We start from the raw sequence: 22,413 nt of genomic DNA on the forward strand, positions 1-22,413 counted from the left end.
GGTCCGTATTTCGTAGTGGCAAAGGATGTCGACTTTGGTGTGTTCAGGCTTTTAAGTCGGAATGAAGAAACTGCACAAATGTTCCAAATAAGATGTATTGCTCTGTGAAGAGCGTTTAAAGGTAGGCTACATTGTGCAGGTTTATATTTTTGGCGACTGTAGAGCTCCCTCTAGAGCCTTGCATTTCCCCTGGGGATCAATAAAGTATCTATCTATCTATCTATCTATATTTACTCTGCTGTTGAAAATGGCACATTTCTCCTGACTTGCCCCCCCAGTCGAAAATTGTGTTGAGGTGAAAAATCTCCAAAGAGTTATATCTACTGACAAGGTAGGCTAAGGTAGCCTATGTTTCACGACAGGGGTGCCATCACTTGTGTGAAAGTATTGCCACATTTCTGACCAAGCTCAACGTGTTTATTGTATCAGAGAAAAATAATTTGGAGTGGGTCATGCAAGGAGCTTCATTTTCTTTTTGATTGCCTCTATTACATTGTAAAACTACAATCTTGCCAACTCCAAGTGAATCACTGCTGTTTAGCCAGGTGAAGAAACTTTATAACTGCTTCAGGTGCATATATTTCCATCACGACTATGAACTGACAGGTGTAAAACAATGTATTGTTAACAGAATAAAAAAGAAAAGTTACATAAATGGTATTAAATGTACAAGAAAATTGACAGTAAGTGACAATTTGAAAGTGTACAGACTCAGGGGCGGAACCATAGGGGTGGCTTTGGGTGGCACAGGCCATCCTTGAAATTCGATTGGCCACCCCAGGTGCCACCCCGAAATCCTAGTCTACGATTGACCATTATGACGGTCTAAGGCGGGACCTTTCTTGACGCATTTGCAGCGTTAGTTTGAAGTGTCAGACAGACTTAGGAAAGTGGCAAACACGCTTGCCATTATACATGACTTATTGTTTTTAGCATGTGAGTTTAGGCCTACAGGCTACTGCTTGTGCTAACACGCAAAGATATCTATTTACCTATCGCATCCTAGACTAATTTTCCTACCTGCTTATTGTAGGCTACCTACCCTGCCCAGCCAACATTTGTTAGGTCATTAGGCTAAGTGTTAACTGTGGGCCTACTTTTGTAAAAGCGTTTAATGATAATCCTGTCTTAATCAAGGTTTGAAAATCGGAGGTTCACAGGCCACTGTATTTGACAAAAGACAGATGTAAGTTATTGCTAGTGACAAAATATTAACTTTCGGTGTGGTCTCTTTGTAAATTATGTGTAATTAAAACATGTTTTGATCGTCCCAGTTGTCCCCTATAGTGCATGGTGTCCTATATAATATCCAAGGGCAATATTCTCACCCCTATGTATTGCCACTCTGTTTCGAGGGACAAGGGGTAGGCTAGGAGAAGGGGAAGAATGACAAATGGGATTGAGCCTTAGGGTCTGTAGCATTATGAATGTAACGTTATGATTAGATTAAGGTTAGTCTTTAATTGGTGTTTCATTCCTGTTTCATACAAAAATATTTTAAGCATTTAGTTGAGAGGTGTTTGTTGATTTTGGATTACTTTGTTATAGCTCTTTGCCAGCTCAGACAAAAAAAGCAGGTCAAATTATTTCAGCTACAAAAATAGATGGCCATAGATAGCCATATAATATAATAAAATATGTTTTAATGTCCCTATGATGGAATTTGTTTTAGCTCAGCATGACCCATTGATAGACAACTTAGATTTAATATGTTTGTTTATTTGTATTTGCATTTTATTCAAATACAAAGACATTTTACAATATGTGAGGGTATGGTCTTTGTCCTTCAATTGATGATATGGTGTTTGGTGCATGGTTTTCCTAATGTATTTGTGCTAATTTAACATCTTGAGCCTGTTTCTATTTATCTGGATGTTTTGCCTCATGCCACCCTTGAATTAATCAGTGCCCCACTAGGGCCACCCTTGTTAAAAATGTCTAGAATCGCCACTGTACAGACTTGAAAATTATAGAAAATCTGAGCAGTAATTTGACAGCAGCCAAGAAATTAGACAAATGCCTTCCGGGCACATTTGACCACTGTCAATTTAAGGTCTGCTCTGGCAAGTTCATACTTCACAAGAGCTAGTCTAGATAAAAGTTCAGATACAGATTTATATTAATAAATTCACTTTAATAAAATGTGCACTAGGTTAGTTCATGTTAAGACTAAAATTGCTATAATGCCATTTACCTTCATTACTAAGCCAGTCGATACTTTTTGGCTTCATACGCGCATTCATACGGAGCCAGGAGGTGTCATTGCAAGATATTTTTGTGTATTGAGAGAATGTGCGCTCATTTTACTAAATTGTGCTCTCAGTTTAGTAAATCGTGCACACGATTTAGTAAATTGTGTGTACGTTTTACTAAATTGTGCGTTCAATTTACAACAGTTAAAATGAGAGCAAATCTCTCGATTGACAGACAAACAACTTGATACCAAATACCATTGTAAAACAACATGATAACAGGCTGACATTTTTGTATAATAGTCATAAGACATGGGGAACTGTTTTGACAAATAATGAGCAGAAATCTGAGACCATGGTGTCAAGGCTGATTGAACTGATATGGAATGATCTGTATTTGTTTGTCAATCATCTTCGATTTCACTAGACATAGATTCCTATGAGTCTAGAGTCCTATGCTTGGGCAGGGCATCCTAGCTTTACACACCAAGTCAGGATGAGTAGGCTACATGTGACTAGGTCAAGCCAGGATAAGTAATTTGAGATACATGTTTGTTCACAGCTTTCCTCAATGGCTGGAATAAAACATTTGTCTCCTTATATGTTATACTACAGCAGTCCCACCAGAATCTCACAAGAGTGTCTTGTTATTGTTATGCACAACGGTGACTGAATTTGCTATGGGAATTCTCAGAAATGGTGTGACTTTTTTTTTTTTTTTAAGTATATTTTTTGGGCTTTTATGCCTAATGCAACAGGATATTGGAGAATGACAGGAAGTGAGAGAGTCGGGGTGAGATCCGGAAAGGACCACGGGGCGGGAATCGAACCCAGGTCGCCGGTGTATGGTGCAGGTGCCCCAGCCAGTTGCGCCATGGCTGGAGCCAGAAATGGTGTGACTTTTATCAGAAATATTATGTTTACGAGTTAATATGGCAACCTGTAATTGTTATGATGGGAAATCCTTCCACATGCAGGACTGGAAATCATTGTGAACCAACTGAGTTATTTCTTTCAATATTTTTTATTCAATTCCCAGTAAGGGCTTGTAGATGTTCCATAGATGGCATCTTCACTCAGGGTAGCAATGGGAATTGATAACACAACAGGTCAAGCTATTGTTCTCACTTTGACATATTTAAGTCAAACTGGATAAAAATGGGAACACATCTCACAATGGGAAAAAACACTCCATTATTCATCATCGTCATCTGTATCCTCAATGACCTTCCTCATCCACCTTCTCATGCGGAAAAGATGAGTGTAGAATCCATATTTTCCATCTCGGTCACAGCCTTCACCCCAAGACACAATACCAATCTGATACCAGCGATTATCTGTAGGACTCTGAAGAGGACAAAAGCCAAAAAGAAACTATTCTTTATTGATGAATAAATATTAAAAAAAACATAATACAGCAAATGAGTGGCCTATATGTAATCATGCACACAACACAAGACTTGTTTTTCATTCTAGAAATAAGAATAAAAGTTTATGATATAGTCTACCTTCATGACAAAGGGACCGCCACTGTCCCCTTCACAAGCATCACCACTTTTGTTTTCCTCTGGTTGGAATCCTAAAATTTCATAAAAGAAATAATTTGATTGCTCCATTCCATTCAACAAGTATATTCCAAGCAGTATATCACCACCGCTCAATAGTGTGTTAAGCCCCCAACGTTGTCTTCCAGGCAGCGCTGCCACTGCCGACTTAAAGGCACCTAATCCTAAACCTAACCCTAGCGCCTTCCAGGCAGCGCTGCCTTGAAGACAACCTTGGGGGCTTAAAACACCAAGAAACATCACCACCATGCTTTGTCAAAACCATGCAAATGTCACCCCACATGTACACACATGGGCATGTATTCCTAATGCTATTCCCCTGGTAGGAGGAAGAATGTGTGGTAATCAGGTATGTCTGTTTGTAAGTGTGTCTGTTCACTAGTCCAAGTCTAGTCCAATGTACTGCTGATTTTTAAGGCAGAGGGTTACCATATCTCCTTACCATATGCCCATCTATGAGTTTCTGTTTCTCTATTCTTTTAAAACAAAATTGGCCAACTCTACATATAAAATGACAAATAACCGTTGTGCAGTTGTCTGACTGCTGTTGGTTTTTTGTATATAAGTAATATGTACAAGAAAAAGTCTCAGAACTTGAATAGAGGAAAAAACAGTTACAGTTAATGTCATTCGCTAGATGAACACGTTACATCATTAAATGAATATTAACTCAACTGGAAGTAAAAAGAACTGCAGACTAGTGTAACATGTGTGTAATGTCGAGAACTTAATAAAGTCAATGCTAATGGCATGATCTAGGAAATGAAAAACACTATAATATATATTTCTAAAACAAAAATGAACTGATTTACAATACATAACACATACTGTAAATATAGTACCATTATCTGGATTTAGCACAGATTTAAGGGCAACCCCTTACCAGCACAAAACATGTTGTCTGTAATACGAATTGAGGTAGATTTCCGACAGGTTTCTTGCTCGACAATGGGCAGCTGGACTTGCTGAAGGACTGAAGGGATTGCTTTTGGAGAAGAAGACCATGTCTCAAAGAGGTTCCCCCAACCTGTTACACGACCCAGAAATCCAACCATCATCAAACTATAGAACAAGAGAGAGAGAGAGACAATTCTTTTTCATTATCAGCATATATGACAGTGTCTCAATTGTGTTTGATTTTAAATACTACTGTTTTTCCATAAATTAGAGATTTGACTTACTCTTTAGCCACCTGCCTGGTGGGTAGGCAAATTGGATGGATATGAGCTGAAAATTCTATGGGCCTCCTCATATGCAGGAGAGCAATGTCACGATTAAGGTTCTCCTTCCAGTTGTATTTAGGATGGACAATAATTTTATCTAGGGCCACAATCTTCTCAATCCCTCTCTCAAACCTAAGATTTGTCCAAAAAAAATAGACATATGATTACATTCATATATATATATATATATATATATATATATATATATATATATATATATATATATATATATATATATAAAACAATGGTGGCAATCACATACTCACTTTGAGCGAGAGTATTTGCCAAGCCGAACAAGTATGTCATTAATGGTGAAGTTCTTGTTCCATGGAGGGTAGAGGATACAGTGGGCAGCAGTGAGGACCCACTCATCGCTGATCAAACTAGCCCCACACAGCAGCTCCTGGGGACTACGCTTGTACAGCATCACCTGCCTATCACAAGTACAGGTGACAATTTCATTTTCAAAAAAGGTTCAGTGACAAAAAAGGGGTACAAATATGTGAGATCAGATTGCTATATACATCAGATTAGTGGTATTTGCTCTTTACCATGGGGCGCTTCCAAGCTCTGCATCTTCCCCTTTCACAATTCTCTGTTTACGATAAGAGTCAAATAATTCCTTTTCTTTTGAATCTGTTTGACCTGCTTTCTCAAACATTGGGCGCTCTCCACACACTGTGAAGACAGGAAGAAGGATATACATTAATACAACTGTATTCTATACCAGTGGTTCTCAAAGTGGGGTCTGGGGACCGGGACATGGGTGTGACGGAGTGATGTCACTACAGTTGAGTATGCGCTCTGGGCCTGGCTCTTTGGCGTTGCGGTCAAGCTGCAGGTTTAGTGCCCCGGAGACCCGGGTTCAAGACCGGATGGGGTCACTGCTCTCTCCCTTCGCTACATATGGTGTCAGAAGTGGGATGGCTTGCCGTGAGGTCATCGGAAGCTTGTCCAGTGTATGAGCCATATGAGGGACCCCCAGGATAGGTTGACCCTTGTGTGAGGGACCCCAGAGATGGGTGAAGCACTTGTGTGTGGGGCACCCTGGGATGGGAGAAGTAGGGCTGGTGGTTGCGCGAGGGACGCTAGTGTGCGCTCTGACCAACGGGTCAATTGAGTATGCTTTCTGACCAACGGGTCAATTGAGTATGCGCTTTGACCAACGGGTCAATTGAGTATGCGCTCTGACCAATGGGTCAAGCTGCAGGTTTAGAGACCCAGGTTCAAGACCGGGTGGGGTCACTGCTCTCTCCCTTCGTTACAATGGGGGTGCAACCCATAGCTGAAGTTGTAGTTTATCATTTTTAAAATGCATATCTACAGATGATAACCCTTTTCACCAATTCGATTGTGTCCATCCATATTAACATTTATCTTGAATCAGTTAACTAAGAACCATTCCTACAGCTGCTTATGGTTATTTGACAACTAGTTAGCTGATGAATATAGAGTATGTTTGAATCAGACCATGTTGTCAAGTGATGCAAAATCTAAAGTTGACAAAAGACAGATCAAGTTCACACTTGCCAAAAACACAGGATAGTGAACCTGGCCACAACTTCAGAGAATACAAATGGCATATGCTTTCTATAATCATGAGGGGGTCCTCGGAATATTTTCTTCCACACAGGGGATCCTTGGAACCAAAAAATTCAGAACCTCTGTTCTATACACAATAAGTTATACCAAGAATAATTTCTAAAATAAGAATACATAAGCTTCGGACGTAATTATGCTTTTGACTCGGGTACATTCACAAAAACACCCTAGGATGCATTTTGGCGAGAGTTACGCTTTAAGCTAATGCAAGAAAAGATTCATTTATTATTGCACTTTCTATTTATCTTTGCCAGGGTCCCAATAATAATGAAGGGGTGCTATATGCATGGGTTATCTACATCTGAGATGTGACCTGTTTAGAAAAAGGTGATGACCAGCTTGCCTAGCAAATATGTTCACTCTTACTTACCCTGCTCCCCATTGCCAAAACTCCGGGGACTGAAGAAATCCTTTTTAGGACCAGGTCTCACAGTTCGCTGGCGAACTTGCTCAACACTTACTTCACTATCTAGTGGATCCTCTGACAAGAGAAAAACAAAAATGCAAATAATAATAATAAAAACAATGATAATGGCGTGGCAGTATGACTTAATCTAGTATCCTTAATCATATTGAGTTAAAATGCAGTTGAATAGGGAACACAAAAATCATGCCTGTAATAATTTACAAAGAAGTGGATTTTAAACAACCAAAAGGCCTCAAGGTTACAGTCTTGAGAATATTGAGGCAAACAAGACAAGCACTGCATTGTCCCTCTTGGCCATCTTCTTACCACACAAGTCCAGGTCACAATAGTCCATGGTGACATTGGGGTAATCTACAAAGCACCATGGCCCTTCTGTGTCATTATCTGGATTTCTGCAGTAGTTGGCGTCCAGTACAACATTGGGGAGAAACTCCACTCCTGAAGCCTTCTTTTTAGCTTTAGGGGAATTCCAGGGCAAACATGTGAAACCCTTCATAGTGACAGACAGGGTTCCTTTATAGTCTTTGCCATTGTCAGTTAGACAGTTTGTTGAACTGGAGTAATCGATAGTCACAGTGACTTTTGTAGGGGGAGGTACAGCAACAAATGGTCCGTCTGATGACAAAAAAACAACAACAAAATCAGGAACATGTACATGGAAGGCCCTAAATGCATTGTGTAAATGGACTGTAATATTGGATATTTTTCATTTTTAATATGTGTGTGGTTCAGAATTATCATAAATCAAGTCATAATTTCTTTTTGAGCTGCTTTCTTGTTCTCTATCCTTGTCTTTCATAGCAAATATGAACACATGATCCACCATTATTTTGGTTTCCCATTGAAAAACATGAAACTCATATTTTATGAACAATTACCACAGTTTGGAATAGCACAGCTCTCTCTTCTGACTGTGGGATCACGAGTGAAGCACCAAGGTCCATCAGGACTTTGATCTGGATTTCGGCAGTAGTTCTCTTTCAATGAATCATCCAGGGATGTGTTGAATTCTCTACAGATTTGGTAGAAATACAAGGGTACCATGATAATAAGCCATCAATGTGATGATGCAATTCACATTATTCAGAGAGAAATTAGTAATAGGCCTATTGCTCAAACACAAATAAACAGTCTCACAGAAGAATGAGCAATTAAGTTGATAATGCAGTAAGAGTTTAGTTCATACGTGATTCTGTGTGGAAAGTTGCTGCTCCAGTACTGGCATGCCTTTCCACTGGAGGTGGTGGACACCGCTGCACTATACGTTTCTCCTTTTTCATACGAACAGTCGCCGGATGCTGCACATACATTTCATTTAGAATTTCAACACTATTGTGGAGACAACTGATTAGGACTGATAATAACTTGATGGCAAAAATAATCAAAAACAGTGATTTACCATCCAAGCATGATCTGAGAGTCTTTATAGATTTTGGATCTCTGGGCAATGTCAGGCCATTGCAGCCTGTAAAATAGCCAAGCACATCCTCAGTGATTCGACATATTTGTGGTCTACATTTACATGTATTTATTTAACAGTAATATTTGTTGTCTGATCATATTTTAAATATGAAATGGGATATGGAGGTTCTAAATCATTTTCAATTTAACACGATTAATCAATAAAATTGTGTTCTGGTGGTCTGTGAACATAGTTGTACTTTGTCCCTAGTTCAGCTGATCTATTTATTCATCTAGAAATAGATTAGCCTGGGTGTTCCCATGCTGCCTTGCGCGCGATTTGATTCACGCTGCTAAGGCAGCCTGGAGACCATGGAGCAAATTTTCGCCTGAGATAGAGAACCAATCACAGAACAGGGGGGAAAGCAAGACGATGATGAGCTATGCACAGACGCATTTGATAGACATCCGTGGCACCCAATAAACGGATCTGGGCATTTTTTTCAAATACGAGAAAATGAACGTTTGGTTCCCAGACCACGTCTCATTGAGAAGTGGTGGCGCTAGCCAGGCTAGAAATAGATCCTATTTAGACAAAAATCTAACTAAGCATGTTGACTGATGAGACCAATTTAAACAATGACATCTTACCCTGGTATTTCCACCAAAATTGTTTCTAAATGGAAAGGAAAAATAATTAGTTCCTCAACATTGTTATCTGTACTCGGATAAACATTACATTACAAAGTTTTAAACACTGAAATCTGTGGTCTTCACCAGTCTCACCGTTGGCTGAGGTTTTTCAAACACTTCACGGGCTTCCTCATGATCACATATCTCTTCCAGACACTCACGCTCCAGGTTACCAGGCTTCACCTCCTCAAGAAAGGTATTTGCTCGCCTTGCTCTGATGAAAACCTCAGAGGCTCTTTTGGTGTCAATAAATACTAACAACAAAACAAGACCTTAGAGTAAATATCAAGGCCACCATTTGAGTAGTCTTAGCATGTGTACCGCTTTGTGCATTTTATCTGTGAGGTGAAAAACATGTCAATGTTTCATTTGCAGACAGGAATATCTCGATATCTCTCCATCATAATTTCATCTTACCATCTTTACACATGCCCTGAAGAACCGAGCTGAAGAAGAGGCTGAGGAGTAAAGTTGCTGGAATTCCACCCATTTTAAATGTGGCTGAAGAAATCTTAACAAAGCCTGCATGAGACCCTGGACCCCACACGTCCCAATGCTTTGACACAGACCTCCACTCTCAGAAACAGGGTAGTGACTAGTTAATATTTAACTACTGGAGCTCAAAAGTGCCCTACCTGACCTGAAACCTCATTGAGATCAGGGAAGGGATCAGGCAAAAGTGAAGCTACTGTATATTGGTGTATGTTGATCGTGCTTTGCATACTTATTGTAGCAGAAATTATGTTTTTTTTTTTCATTAACAAAAACATCTTCCCATGATAATAATCAGGACATATCTCTGAAATGGCTCCCTGACGTATCACTTTGTCATCATTTTTATTTTACGACAAACTAATTTGCAGAATGAACAACCTGTATCAGTCCACTCAGTATAGAGACTAAAGTGTTATCTGATTCCGTTGTTCATTGACTTGTCCTGGACATCTAAATATTTGTTGCCAAATATTGAACAACTTGTGGCTTTAGGGACATAGTATCCATTGCTGTGTTAAGTTTGTGAGCTGAACATGATTCATTGCATATGTAAACTGAAAGGAGGAGTAAAATACACAGATGAAACTGTGAACTGAGGCACAGAATTTCAACATTGATCCCTGAGCATGTTAAATAACGTGATCAAAGAAATCTATCATCGAATTCTGCCTCTTAAATAGCCAGTGATTTGTAATATGGTTAGTCAATAATGAACAAAGGAGATGGCTCAACATATATGAAGGAATCATTTCAATGTGTCTACCTATTAAAACTTTTTATTATTGCCTAACTCCCTGTTCCATCACTGCTTTGTTGGAAACGTTTCATACAAATACTGATGATACAAGGTCCAGCTCACCAATGTCAATATTTGCATACTTTCAACTCTCCAATCACAAAACAACAGCAAGGGCTTGTATCACAAAACAAACTTTAATCATTTCAGCAACACCTGTACAACAAAACTGATTATATGCTATATACTAGGAAGAATGGACATACATAACATACATAGAATTCAATATTATATCCCTGATTCAATCTCAATGGTTTCAGCCACAGAATTAAGTCCATCCTCGCCTTGCAGAATAACCATGTTACTTTGTACCTCCTGTTCTTGTAACATTATACATTTAGATGCCGAATCTGAGACAATAATCTCAATAATGTCCTCATTTAACTGGATTCTGCTGACCCCTTGCTCTGCTCCATTTTCCATTAGAACCATACCCTCATGGAATGGTCCAGAGCTAACAATCACTTCATCTGTGTGGGGAACGACTACCAGCTCCTCGACAGTTTGAACATACATCATTGTTTGGTTTTCTGTATTCTTCTCGGGGTCATTTGACCACGTGTTTGTTAGACACCTCTGTACTGTCTTTCGGGGTCGCCCTCTTACTGGGGCTGGATGATCTGTCTCCTGAGTTTCCAGGACTTCGTCCAGTTTCTTCTTGTGAGAAAGCTGATGACGAATGAGGCTCTGCATAAGAGTGTAGCCCGCACCGCATTTCTGACATTTATATGGCTTATCCTCCAAATGAGACTTCATGTGCCGCCTCAGTTTTGTGGCCATGGTGTAGGCCTTTCCACAGACATTGCACTTGTGAGGCCTTTCACCTGTGTGCAGGCGTTCATGGGCCCGCAGTGTATGAGGGTCGCGCAGAGCCTTCCCACAAACAGTGCAGAGGTACACCTCACCGGTGTGAGAGATGAGGTGCCGTCGAAGTTCAGGCACTTGGGAGAAGTGCTGGTCACAATAGTCACACTTGTAGGGTTTTTCTCCCGTGTGGATGCGCAGATGCCCGAGCAGGTTGCCTCGTTGGCGGAACGTCTTGCCACAGTGAGGGCAGGGGTACGGACGCTCCCCTGTGTGCAGTCGCATGTGGTTCCTCAGGGAGCCGGAGTTGGCCAGCTCTTTGCCACATTCAGGACACTTGATCTTGGGAGGGTGGTAATTCGCCTCCTTTGCCCTATGTGCCTCTCTGTGGATGCGGAGGGAGGGCCGCCGGGCAAAGGCCTTGCCACACACATCACAGACGAAGGGCTTCTCTCCTGTATGCAGCACCTCGTGTTCCTTCAGGTCTCGCTTTAAGCCGTACCTCTTGTCACACTGTTGGCATTTATATGGCCTCTCTCCCCGGTGCATCAAAACGTGAGCACGGAAACTCTCTTGGGAACTATAGTTCTTTCCGCATTCTGTGCAAAGGTAGGGTTTTAAGTCAGAATGAGTGAACTTGTGCTTTTTCAGGTGACACAACTGAAAGAAACTCTTGTCACACTGATCACATTTGTACCTTCTTTCTCGCATGTTAAGTTGCAAGAGATTGGGTTTCAACGCCAAAGAATCCATAGCCAGTTTCAATGTAGCTTTATCCATCCCATCATCAGTTTTGATTGCATGGCTGGCATCTTTGTCTTCCAAACCTTGCTCTTGGACAGCATGTCCATCATCGGCAGAATTTCTAGATGGTTGCTTCTCCTTTGCTTGCTGCTGCAGGGTCCTGACTTTACGCTCCTGTAGACGCTTGTGAATGCGACTAACAAGTGTGTGGACCTTTCTGGGTTTAGCAGCGAGACGGCAGCTGGCTCTAATAGGCCCAGAGACTGCCTCAATATCTTTCCTATCACAATTTTCAACCACTGTAGTTTGATTCTTTTCAACCATAGTAATATCAGATAATTGAGCCAAGTTCAAGGAGGGTATTTTGACAGTTTGCATATTGATTCTATCTGTATTGTCATTTTCACAACCATCTTCTATATCTTTTTTTGATTGACAGGTCTGATTGGCTAGCTTTGGTGTCTTTTTCATTCTGGAGAAAGGTTTACTCTTCTGGATCCCAAGCTCTACAGAATCTTTTTCTTCATTCTTTGGTGATGGTGGGACTTCGGAATGCTCCAAGATTGGCTTGACCCCGATGTTTGCAAGGTGCTCTGTGAGAACTTCATGGTCTGTTTGGACATGAAAAGCACAGACCAAAAACGTATGTATAAGTTTTATATATATCTAACACAATAACATGCATTCACATTAATCTGATAAAACATTTGGACAGGTCTTACACTACCTCTATTCAACTGTTCAAATGTCACAGTTCAGAAACCAATGATTTATTTATTAAGTAATATAAGTAATACAATGAATACCACCACTTTTTTACTATCAGGATTATATGTATTGTATTGTATTGAAAGGTATCAATTGTCCATGCTCTTCATTGATATTTATTTATATGGCTTTTGCAGCTCGTTTGATTGATTGAAGTGTCCACTAGCCAATTATCAAAAAGCCCAGGTTGTACTTTTGTATTTTTCATATCTTGAAAAAATTGCTGGATTCTAAGATGGTTAGCATCCACCAGTGTCCTTATCTTTCAAAATAAATAAATAAATAAATAAATAAATAAATAAAAAACATAATTAAATCAATGAATTATATTTTGATTTCCTCGTCTGGCTCTGACCATTGCTCTCCCTCGTCTGTGTTGTGCCATCATTGGCTATAGTTCCTTGCCAGTGGTCATTTATTCCTCTGGATATCTAGCATGGTAGATATCTAGTCGTAGCCTGTGGCACAGTGGCAACCAACGTTCATTACATCTTTCATTCATAACGACTTATAACTATAATCTGAACAAGTCATTAGAAAAACTACCTAGGTCTATTTATGAATGATAACGAGTGTAAACTTTTATTGGGGGCCAGAATGATGTTATTCCGTGCAGTTTTGAATAAGACTGAAATTTGCATTTACAACTAAATAGTGTATAGCATGGCCTGGTTCATCACTGATGATGTGTCCGATGGAGAGGATAAACAACTGATTATCTAAAGCAGATACTGTAGTGTTAAAAGCATATGTTTAATATGTCCTTATTTTAAGGTAACAGCGAACAACAAAACCTATTATTATGCAAACTTCTGCAGCTCTTGTAGTATTTTTTGAGTAACTCTATGTTCAACGACAAGTGACAGCCCCAGAAACAATGTTTCATCATACCTGGAGATAACACTTCCTGCTCTCCAATAATATTCTCCAAGGGCTTGTCATCTCCTGATTTGGGATAGATTCCTTCCTGGCAGGGTTTGCCTGGCATAGCAGCAGACCTTTCCTTATCTAATGAAATGTCATTGTCCTTCAACCAAAACAGCAGCTCTGTCCCTGGATTTATATTCTCACAGGCCTGTAGGCACAACTTTCCATCGACTTCATAAACCTTCACATTCTGCTCCTCCTTGTGTTTTGCATTGCAAGCAAACCTGCAATAGGTCAAGAGCATGAGTAGTATCACAATGATAATAAATAACAGTGGAAGAGAGAAAGAAAGAAGAACAGGAAAGAGAGAGAGAGAGAGAATGAGATATGATAGAACATTACAAACCAATCAATACATTTTAGCTGTAGGCTACATCAAGTGGAGAATTGCTTTCCATTTCATATTCCATTTTTCATGTCATATCCTGTGAGTCACTATTATGAGTAGCAGCAGCCAGCAGGCACAGTAACTGTGCAGTGAATTAACATCCGTCCACTTTAAGAGACAGTGCTGCAAGTTCCCAGATACTAGCCTGAGGCTAAACTGTGCAGGCAAATACAACACAGGCTACATAAACCTGTAGTTTTTGCTAACTTGTCAAAAAGGTAAACTTGATATTTGTAATCTGGCCAGAATTCACACATACAAAGTCAAAGCAAACTATTTGGAACCTATCCATATCTCTGTAGCACATAATCCAGAACAAACAATATTGTGATGTTCCATAGCTAATGTCATACATACCTCAACCAATACAGGCGGTCTGACAGCTGCTCCTTAGAAATAGTTAAACAAGTATTTTCTCCAAGTTTCTGGTGTGAGGAAAAAACACAGATACGACAAATCATTCTGTTAACAAAAAACAATGTGATTCTTTCAATACATGTTTTCATAGTGATGACTGATGAGAGACGTTGGTCAGCACCTCAGTGATTTCCTCCACTTCAGCTTGTTCCTCAAGGCATAGGATTGTGCCTTTCTGCAGTGGCTGACCAACACACCACAGACCAAACTCGCCATCTTTTGCCAAAGACGGACCCAATGTCAGCCCACGAGGCACAGCACTCAGAACACTGTGGAGGGATTCCAGCTTCATGAAGTAACTTAGTTCTCTGCACCTGAAAGTTCAAATAAGTCTCACAATATGCCTGTACTCATACAGGCACACAGATGTAAACATATTAAGGCCAACAAAGACTAATTAAAACATACCTAGTGGTTTACTGATCTGCATTAGAAATTATCCATCAGTCAGTTTTCACTAGCCTACACCCGTAACATAATAATTACATTTGGCTCAAACTAGTTCACAGTAGTTGGCACAGTTGTAGTAGGCTACAATAGTTTGTACAATAAAAGTAGTCAACATTTTAAGTGCTTATTTAACCAGAACGACTAATAGCTATCCAATGCGAAAAGGGCACGTTAAGATAAACAGTCTAAAGTAGCCTAATCCGGACGTAAAGAAACCTATTAAATGCAATTATTAAAAGGTTAGATGGGTATTGTATTGCTCAACAGCCAATCAATTTACTCTCCTCTCTTACTTGCCCCTGTTGATTGGTTATAGTGTGGTGTTCGGATCGAGCCACTTTTGTAGCACTGTAGCCTTCTAGCGGACGGTTAAAATAATGTGATGAGATTTTTTTCTGAACTTGTTGAAACGTGCAGCCTAATTGATAAAGGACCTTGCCTTGAATACCCCCGGGAAGCCAATATTAACCTACAAACCTACGAGAGACACAACAGGAAGTAGGAGGGTAACCTATCAAAAGTCAATCAAATACCTCGTAGGACTGATCTTCTAAGTTAGTTATCATTGACTGATATAAACTATTTAACGGTAGATAGCGTTACTGCCTTTTTAATTTCGCCATCTCTGTTTCATTGAAATGCGCACGGGTTTGCTGATGTTAATGCTGACCTGGTGTTATATGGAGACACCGACGTGGTCAACGCCGCGTACAGTTACGCATAGTATTTTAGTAACTCATACGCATACTATCTGTATAATCCCGACGTTAGTAGCCTATGATAAATTCTGAACCAACTCGGGGATATGTTTCCTCAGTGTCTTGGCCAGTGGAAGTTGAGAACTCCGGGAATATCATCTTTTTCCATCAACACAGTAGGAGGAAGTGTAGCCATGTCACTATATTACCCTTCCCCACAGAAACGGTAGGCCTACTAACAGACATAGACAGACCCTGGTTTAATTGATTTCAGTTATAAGTCAATATTAAATTATCTTATGTGAATGTAAATTTGCCGTGCTATTATTGTCAGTATATTGTTGTCTATAAAGCACAAAATGACTCACACAAGTTAATGTGGAACAACTTTTAGGCCCGAGTGTTTGCCACAGGGACGTATTTAGAGAGTACTCCAGTTGAGATTTCCACAATGCGCATGCTCACACGGCTTTGGACCAGAGCCCGTTTACGTACCCTCAGAGAATGTCTAATAATATAATATTCATGCGCAACAAGTAACAATTGTATGAAAGTTGTATCCATGTGCAATCAACACATTGTATCGTTTGCTAAATTACAGCAGGCTCGATCACAAGGTAGCGGTAGGCCTTTGCATGGGGTAAAGAGTGCACATTCTCTTTGAGGGAAGAGCATCGGTTCACTGGCAAAGATTTTGGGGTCCTATGAACGAACTATGGACTCCTCCCATATAGAAATATTGGTCTTTATTTAGTAAATATTGGTAAGTTCCTGGGGCCTCAAGTGCAGGGCCCTTGGAATCGCCCCGACCTGACGGAGGAAGCATGGACAACATTTAAGTTGCTGCTGAAATGCCACAGAAAAAATAGGCTACCCTATTATTTCTATTCCTAACGAAATCCAGACAAATGTGAAACACTAAAATCCAGCAAGCCTGGTAAAGTAAATCCTTCATTTCACAGTGTTAGGCCTACTTATAAAAACTACATCCCTAACTGATAGGTGAAGGAATCCTTTGGCTTAATATTGTTCCACTAACATGTAGGCCCTACATCTTGGATACATGAGAAATTACGCAATCTTCCTTTGTTTTTACCTATATTCCTCACAAAGATTCAGCCGATAACCTCCAAGCCCCCTTTCTAAAGGTTACATCATAAAAAGGGGAGGCAGAGGTTAGGCCACTTCCAGTCAACCTATGAATATCATCAAACTAATTTCCTTTCACCATATGCCAATTCTTCATAGCAAATGGCAGAGAAGTACTTCTATCAAGTGGAAATAAAACACTAGACTTCATTTTGTGACTAGTCGTTGCCCCCACATGGTTGTAACTGTGTTCAACAGCAGAGGTCGCTACAGCCTTTTATAGAGTTTCAGGACCATGAGCTTCCAATAGAGAGGAGAGCTAGATATTTTTTATTTTTCGCTTGGGTTGTGGATGATAGTAGCCTGGAAAGCCAGCCCAAACTTAGCCCCGCCCACAATATTTCAGTATGACTAGAATTGAGTATGATGATGTCAGGCTAGGATGATGGGTTATGGATTGTAATTCTGATTGTAAACACCTCTTCAGTGGAGGTAGAGATCAGTCACTTCACCTAATAGAGTGATGTCAATCAAACGACCCTCTGGATGAAAGTCTGTGCAGTTAATGCACATAGTAGTAGCCCTTGTGCACCTCATGTACTGTAAATCAACCAGCATAGCTAAAGCTATAAGGGCACTACTGATTATTCAACTAGCCATACAGCTTAACTGAAAATTAGTTAACCTTATTGAACTAAGAGACATTGCTGCCGCTAGGGGCGCGTCTAGATTTCTAGGCTAAAGTGACATGGTAATTTTATGACAATTAACACAAAATAAAATGATTTAAATGCATAGGCCTAGTGGTTAAAATTATTTCCTTACAAGGATTCAATGATTTTTATTTGTCACATACATAAAGATACTATGTAACTACTACTATTTTATTTGTCACATACATAAAGATACTATGTAACTACTACTACTACTGTAAACCATGTAGTGAAATGGCATTAGTTGGATAGAAACTCCTCCTCAGTCTTTCTGTTTCAGCCATGTGGCTAGAGGGGCATTTACCAAACCTCAGCGGTCTGAACAGTCCATTGTCAGGGTGTGAAATGTCTTTTAAAATGTTTTGGGCCTTTCTACACTTCTGGTGTAGACGTCCTGTCCTGCAGGGCAGGGAGAGGCATTCTGATGGTACGTTTAGCAGAACCCCTCTCTAAGCACTGTAATCCCGAGATGTGCAATTTTGATATACCAGGTGATGATAAAATTGTTGGGAGAATTGCTTTAAAACTTAACTGTTACCATGTTGTTAGTCGCTTTGGTTAAAAATGCGTCAGCCAAATGTAATGTAATGTAATGTAATGATGCTGTTAGAACACTCCACAGCTGAAAAGTAGAAGGCCTTCAAGATAGATGTTGACAGAGAGTCATTGTCTGGATTTCTTTAGAGTGTGTTGGAGGTTGACAGTCCATGTGAGGTCCTCAGCACCTATACTGATGGTTAATGTGTCAGATGTCAGACCACCTACCCTGATCATGGGCTTTTGTTTTTTGGCACAGGGACAATAATGGATTAGCTGTTTAAAGCATGAGGGGACAATGACTTGAGTCAAAGGTGTATTATGTGTAAACACAGGGGCTAGCTGGTCAGCACAGGATTTCGGTAACCTGCCAGAGACACCATCAGGTCCTGCAGGTTCCTGCATGTAGCCTTCGTGAAGACGTTCCTCACATCCATCTCAGAGACAGAGAGAAGGGTTTCCCCACTTCTGTCAGCATTTTCATCTGCAGCTGTGGTCAACAGCTGTGTCACAGCTGTGGTCAATTGCTTGAGTTTTAAACGTTTATTATTATTATTGTATCCATTATTGTATCTGTGTTAAAAAACAAAAGTCCATCATGCCTGGTCAATTGCTTGAGTTTTAAACGTTTATTATTATTATTGTATCCATTATTGTATCTGTGTTAAAAAACAAAAGTCCATCATGCCTAAATGACTTACCGCCCTGTGGTTGCAATTGTGTAAGCACATAATGTAATCTGGAAACTGCTGCTCTGATTAAAAAAAACAATTCAATTGATCTCAGCTGGTATTCTGTCTATAATGGAGTGGAATGGAAATGTCTAATTACCCCAAACTTTTGACCGGTAGAGTACAAACAAGGGCTTCCTTGTACCTTGCAATAGCATTCACTGTTGGTGAACTGACCCTTTGGGAGGAAGGAAAGCTGCCATATTTTGCATCACCTTGGCAACTGAGAGGTTATTATGACCTTTTGATCAGAGAGGCATGTACTAAAACCAAAGCTGAGCAGACTCAAGATTCTCAAGGCTAAGGCATTCCCTAGATGTGTCTTATTCAATTATGGTCATAGTTTTGGTTAAAGTTCTTAGGCAACATTGTAAAGGCAACATTGTAAAGAAGTCAGAATAGACTATAATAGACTAATAATGATAACAATAGTGCCAGTAAAAAAGATCATCTTCATAATAATAATAACCAACCATTTGACAAATTCAAGTTGAGAAGAAGAGTTTTTAAATGTTTCTTGAAAATCCCAAATCTGTCACTAGAACAGAACGTTCTGGTAAATCATTCCCCCAGTGAGAAGCCCCAAATGGAAATTGATTTGTGTATAAGGCACAGATCAGAGTCCCACAGGTGTTTTTCCAGATAACATTTTAGAGAGGAATGAAATGATTGCCAATGAGAAGAGAATGAACAACAAATTGCATGCCTCTGTACTGACAGCACTGAATGGTTGCCTTTCTGGCCTTGAACTTATATGCTGTTGAAAGGATATAGCCTACTATCAGAGTAGCTCTACTAGCCTGACGTAGTCATACTCAATTCTAGTCAGAATATGAGTCTGATACTGCTCCATTGGGACATAATTCGTGTTTCAACCGATACGGGGGGGGGGATGCCTCTGCACTCAATTGGATAGACCTAACCAATTAGAGCAACGAAATAACTTACCGTGAACACACAAACCATCCTTCTTCTCCACAAATGCCTTAACATTGTTTTCTGGTCTTTTGTAAAGGTTATTGTGCCGTCAATGTCTCCTACCACACTCATTAGCGAAGTCTAAAAGATACGTAGTAGGGTAGGCTATTAGGAAAAAAATGATAGCCTATATCCCCTCCGTTTTTAAAAATAATTCTGTTGAACACTGACATGCTACAAACATGTTATAAACAGGGAAAGGCTATCGCAAATCCCTCGAACAGGTGGTCAATCAGAGATTTCAAACGAACGAGGGAACAACATGTCACAATGCAACACGCTGTTTTCCCTTGATGAAAGTGAAACCATGAATTTTCCCACATCTCAGCTTTGGCCAAAGTTTTCAGAAATAATCGTTTTCAGAAAACCTCATTGAAATAATATGCATTTTCCATATGGGGTCTTAGAAGCCATCTGTCTTCTATAGCCTCAGCGTTTTTGTTGCAAACATAATCAACCTAAGCATGCTCAGATGACATGATAGACAAGGCGCTGTTGCTCACCTGTCCATCATCGTAAAGCCTGATTTGATTGGTCCGCCAGATTTGGGGCGAGCATAGTTGCTCCACAACAGAGCAATGCCAGACCGAACTTCCCGACCTTAAATGTTGTTGGCGGGACTAGGTTCGGCTGACACCCAGGCTATAGCTCTACAGTAATTGCACAAATACATGACCTTATTTATTTTTTACTTTGAGGAGTCCTATAACATTAGAGTAGACCTAAATAGGAAGAAATGCATACAAGCAAATAAGATCACATTGAATTGCAGTGTTCAATGCAGGTGAAAGCCAGACTAGCAGGGCCTGGTTTCCCGAGAGGAATGAATCTTAGCAGTTGCGACGGTCCGACTGCGACTGTCCGACAAAGGATCTAACAGGCGTTGGTTAAGTTTTTACATACGCTTAGAACATGCTCGTAGCATGAGCTGTGAGCTGAGGGGGAGCTGTCCACATTAACAGTGCTGAAATATCGCCTAACTTGGTGATATTAGGTCAGGTCCTTGAATTTCCCCTGGGGATCAATAAAGTATATATCTATCTATCTATGTCACCAATGCTCGTATCTAGGACAAGGCTTCTCTGGATCACATGTAAATCTGTGTTTTCACGTTCCTAAGATACAATAATTTCAGGACGCATCTCTGAAAATCATTAGATGCCTGTGAGAGGGACCTCATGAATTCCATATGCTTACAATGCCCAGTATATGTAAAAGGAAAGAGGTGTCATATATAACTCAGGAGTTGTCAGGTGTAAGAAATCAATATTATCAAAACTCAAACTCAAAAGTCAAAATATGGAGTACAGAGATGGAAGTGCTGTAAATAAGGCTATTGGATGTAGGAAAATAAGGAAAGGTAAACCAAGTTTTTGTTAGACTAGAAATTCACCAATTTAAAGTCAAGATTAGTCTTTCCCTGAAAGTCAACTCAAACAGGCCATTCAGAATTCCCTCAAGTTAAAGAGTATTTTATCATTTTGAGATATAAAAGTAAAACATGATATATTGTACAGTCCATCATCTTTGCTTGAGTGTGGAAGAGATGGACATTCATAGCTCTGGGAACACATTGGAACTGAGCTCTGTGTGCTGCTCTGACACCATTAGTGTCTGTCTATTGACTTGGAGTCATTGTGGGTTTAGGCTAATGGTCAATTATGTGACTGTAATTAGAAAATATAATTAACAAGAGTGTTTTGATAATTTACTTTGTTTGAGCTATAGTGCGAAAGGCAGCTGAAACTGAAGAGAAATAGAACATAATGAGGAGAGAATGTGACATCAGAGGGAGCTAAGACTAATTTGAGCAGGTACAGGAACACAAAGTCTGACTCTCTCTGTGTATGTGTGCGTGTGTAATGAAATGCATCTGTACATTTCTTCTCTGCTCCAGATAGAGGGCAGATTGTGTCAGATTGTTGTTTATATGGATTCTTTTTATTTATTTATGTGTGTGTGTGTTTGTCAGAGAGAGAGAGAGCTATTCTTGCTTTTCTCAAGCTTTGTTTCTTTTTGGTCTTGCTGTCTCCATGGAGGCTGTGCTCTGCCCTGTCCCTGCTTTTTACAGAACCTGATTATAACATTTCCATCTGAAGGAGAGGAGGTTGTGTTCTCATAGTGGTCTCATACTTGTCATGTGTCCGTGTCATGTTGTCAAGATAATCATGTGCATGCAGGTGATTTTTTTTCATACTTGATAGCAGTGATAACATTGCTAGTATATGAACCCTACTGCTTTCAGTAATGACTTTAGTTTTAGTTTAATTTATTAGAGAAATGAATGTATATCAAAATATTTCTCTCAATTTATTTGATATGGTTAAGGTATTCTAATGAGACCACAGACCTTCATTAACATCCCAATACACTTGCTAATGAGCACTGAGCTCATAATTTCCCAACCCTTTGCACATTCATGTGCCAGAGCCTGTGAGCACATTTTGTCTTTGTCTGATGCCGATTTAAATACTTTTGGCCATGCTTGCTAAATTGTTTTTGGTAGAAATATATACATAATATATTATGTAGTATTGATAAGGATTCTGGGTGATGAGGGATGTTGTTCTTAGCTTCCGGTAGCAACCTCTACAGGGTGTCCAGTCAGAACACGGAAACCAGATTGTTGTTCAAAGAGTTATTTTCTTCATTAATGCTTCACACCCACAACACAGAATAACGATGGATCAGGTGAATGAGTGTGGAATGATATGGAATGTGTAAGATTGTGTATGTGTGTGTGTGGTTTCTGAAATAAAGCAACAAAAGACAATT

The 22,413-nt window shown here is 39.8% G+C and overlaps 2 protein-coding genes across 6 annotated transcripts; both read right to left on the bottom strand.

Annotated features, from left to right (window-relative positions):
• Positions 1-3,197: 3,197 nt before the first annotated feature.
• Positions 3,198-9,686, bottom strand: f2 (coagulation factor II (thrombin)). Its single transcript, XM_048263107.1, has 14 exons — positions 9,521-9,686; positions 9,197-9,357; positions 9,062-9,086; positions 8,409-8,474; positions 8,196-8,307; positions 7,888-8,021; positions 7,316-7,624; positions 6,953-7,063; positions 5,532-5,658; positions 5,247-5,414; positions 4,939-5,112; positions 4,641-4,819; positions 3,701-3,771; positions 3,198-3,539 (listed from the first exon to the last, which is right to left on the bottom strand). Exons 1-14 carry the CDS (start codon positions 9,591-9,593, stop codon positions 3,387-3,389), a joined length of 1,863 nt encoding a protein of 620 aa, XP_048119064.1. The 5' UTR covers positions 9,594-9,686; the 3' UTR covers positions 3,198-3,386.
• Positions 9,687-10,358: 672 nt separating this feature from the next.
• On the bottom strand, positions 10,359-15,817 carry znf408 (zinc finger protein 408). Of its 5 annotated transcripts, none has more exons than XM_048263106.1 (5): positions 15,690-15,817; positions 14,564-14,756; positions 14,383-14,450; positions 13,602-13,861; positions 10,359-12,553 (listed from the first exon to the last, which is right to left on the bottom strand). In XM_048263106.1, the coding sequence occupies exons 2-5, from the start codon at positions 14,732-14,734 to the stop codon at positions 10,623-10,625; spliced, it is 2,430 nt and encodes an 809-aa protein (XP_048119063.1). In that variant the 5' UTR covers positions 14,735-14,756; positions 15,690-15,817; the 3' UTR covers positions 10,359-10,622. The 5 variants fall into 5 exon arrangements, with proteins under 5 accessions (XP_048119063.1, XP_048119060.1, XP_048119062.1 ...); XM_048263103.1 differs by having other exon boundaries at positions 15,563-15,817; XM_048263105.1 differs by having other exon boundaries at positions 15,426-15,817.
• Between the last annotated feature and the right edge of the window lie 6,596 nt (positions 15,818-22,413).

This window comes from Alosa alosa, chromosome 14, assembly GCF_017589495.1.
Source record: "Alosa alosa isolate M-15738 ecotype Scorff River chromosome 14, AALO_Geno_1.1, whole genome shotgun sequence".
Classification (NCBI taxonomy): Eukaryota; Metazoa; Chordata; class Actinopteri; order Clupeiformes; family Clupeidae; genus Alosa; species Alosa alosa.

Bases quoted from the DNA above. Each gene is read 5' to 3' on its own strand.
- f2 (XM_048263107.1), bottom strand. From the start codon at position 9,593: ATGGGTGGAATTCCAGCAACTTTACTCCTCAGCCTCTTCTTCAGCTCG. The intron at 7,625-7,887 runs GTAATTGTTCAT...TTTTGTCATCAG, and splicing joins CTGTGCTATTCCAAACTGTG to ACGGACCATTTGTTGCTGTA. The intron at 5,415-5,531 runs GTAAAGAGCAAA...TACTTGTGATAG, and splicing joins GAGCTTGGAAGCGCCCCATG to GCAGGTGATGCTGTACAAGC.
- znf408 (XM_048263106.1), bottom strand. From the start codon at position 14,734: ATGAAGCTGGAATCCCTCCACAGTGTTCTGAGTGCTGTGCCTCGTGGG. The intron at 13,862-14,382 runs GTATGTATGACA...GACCTATTGCAG, and splicing joins GACCGCCTGTATTGGTTGAG to GTTTGCTTGCAATGCAAAAC. The intron at 12,554-13,601 runs GTATGATGAAAC...ATGTCCAAACAG, and splicing joins GCAGGAAGTGTTATCTCCAG to ACCATGAAGTTCTCACAGAG.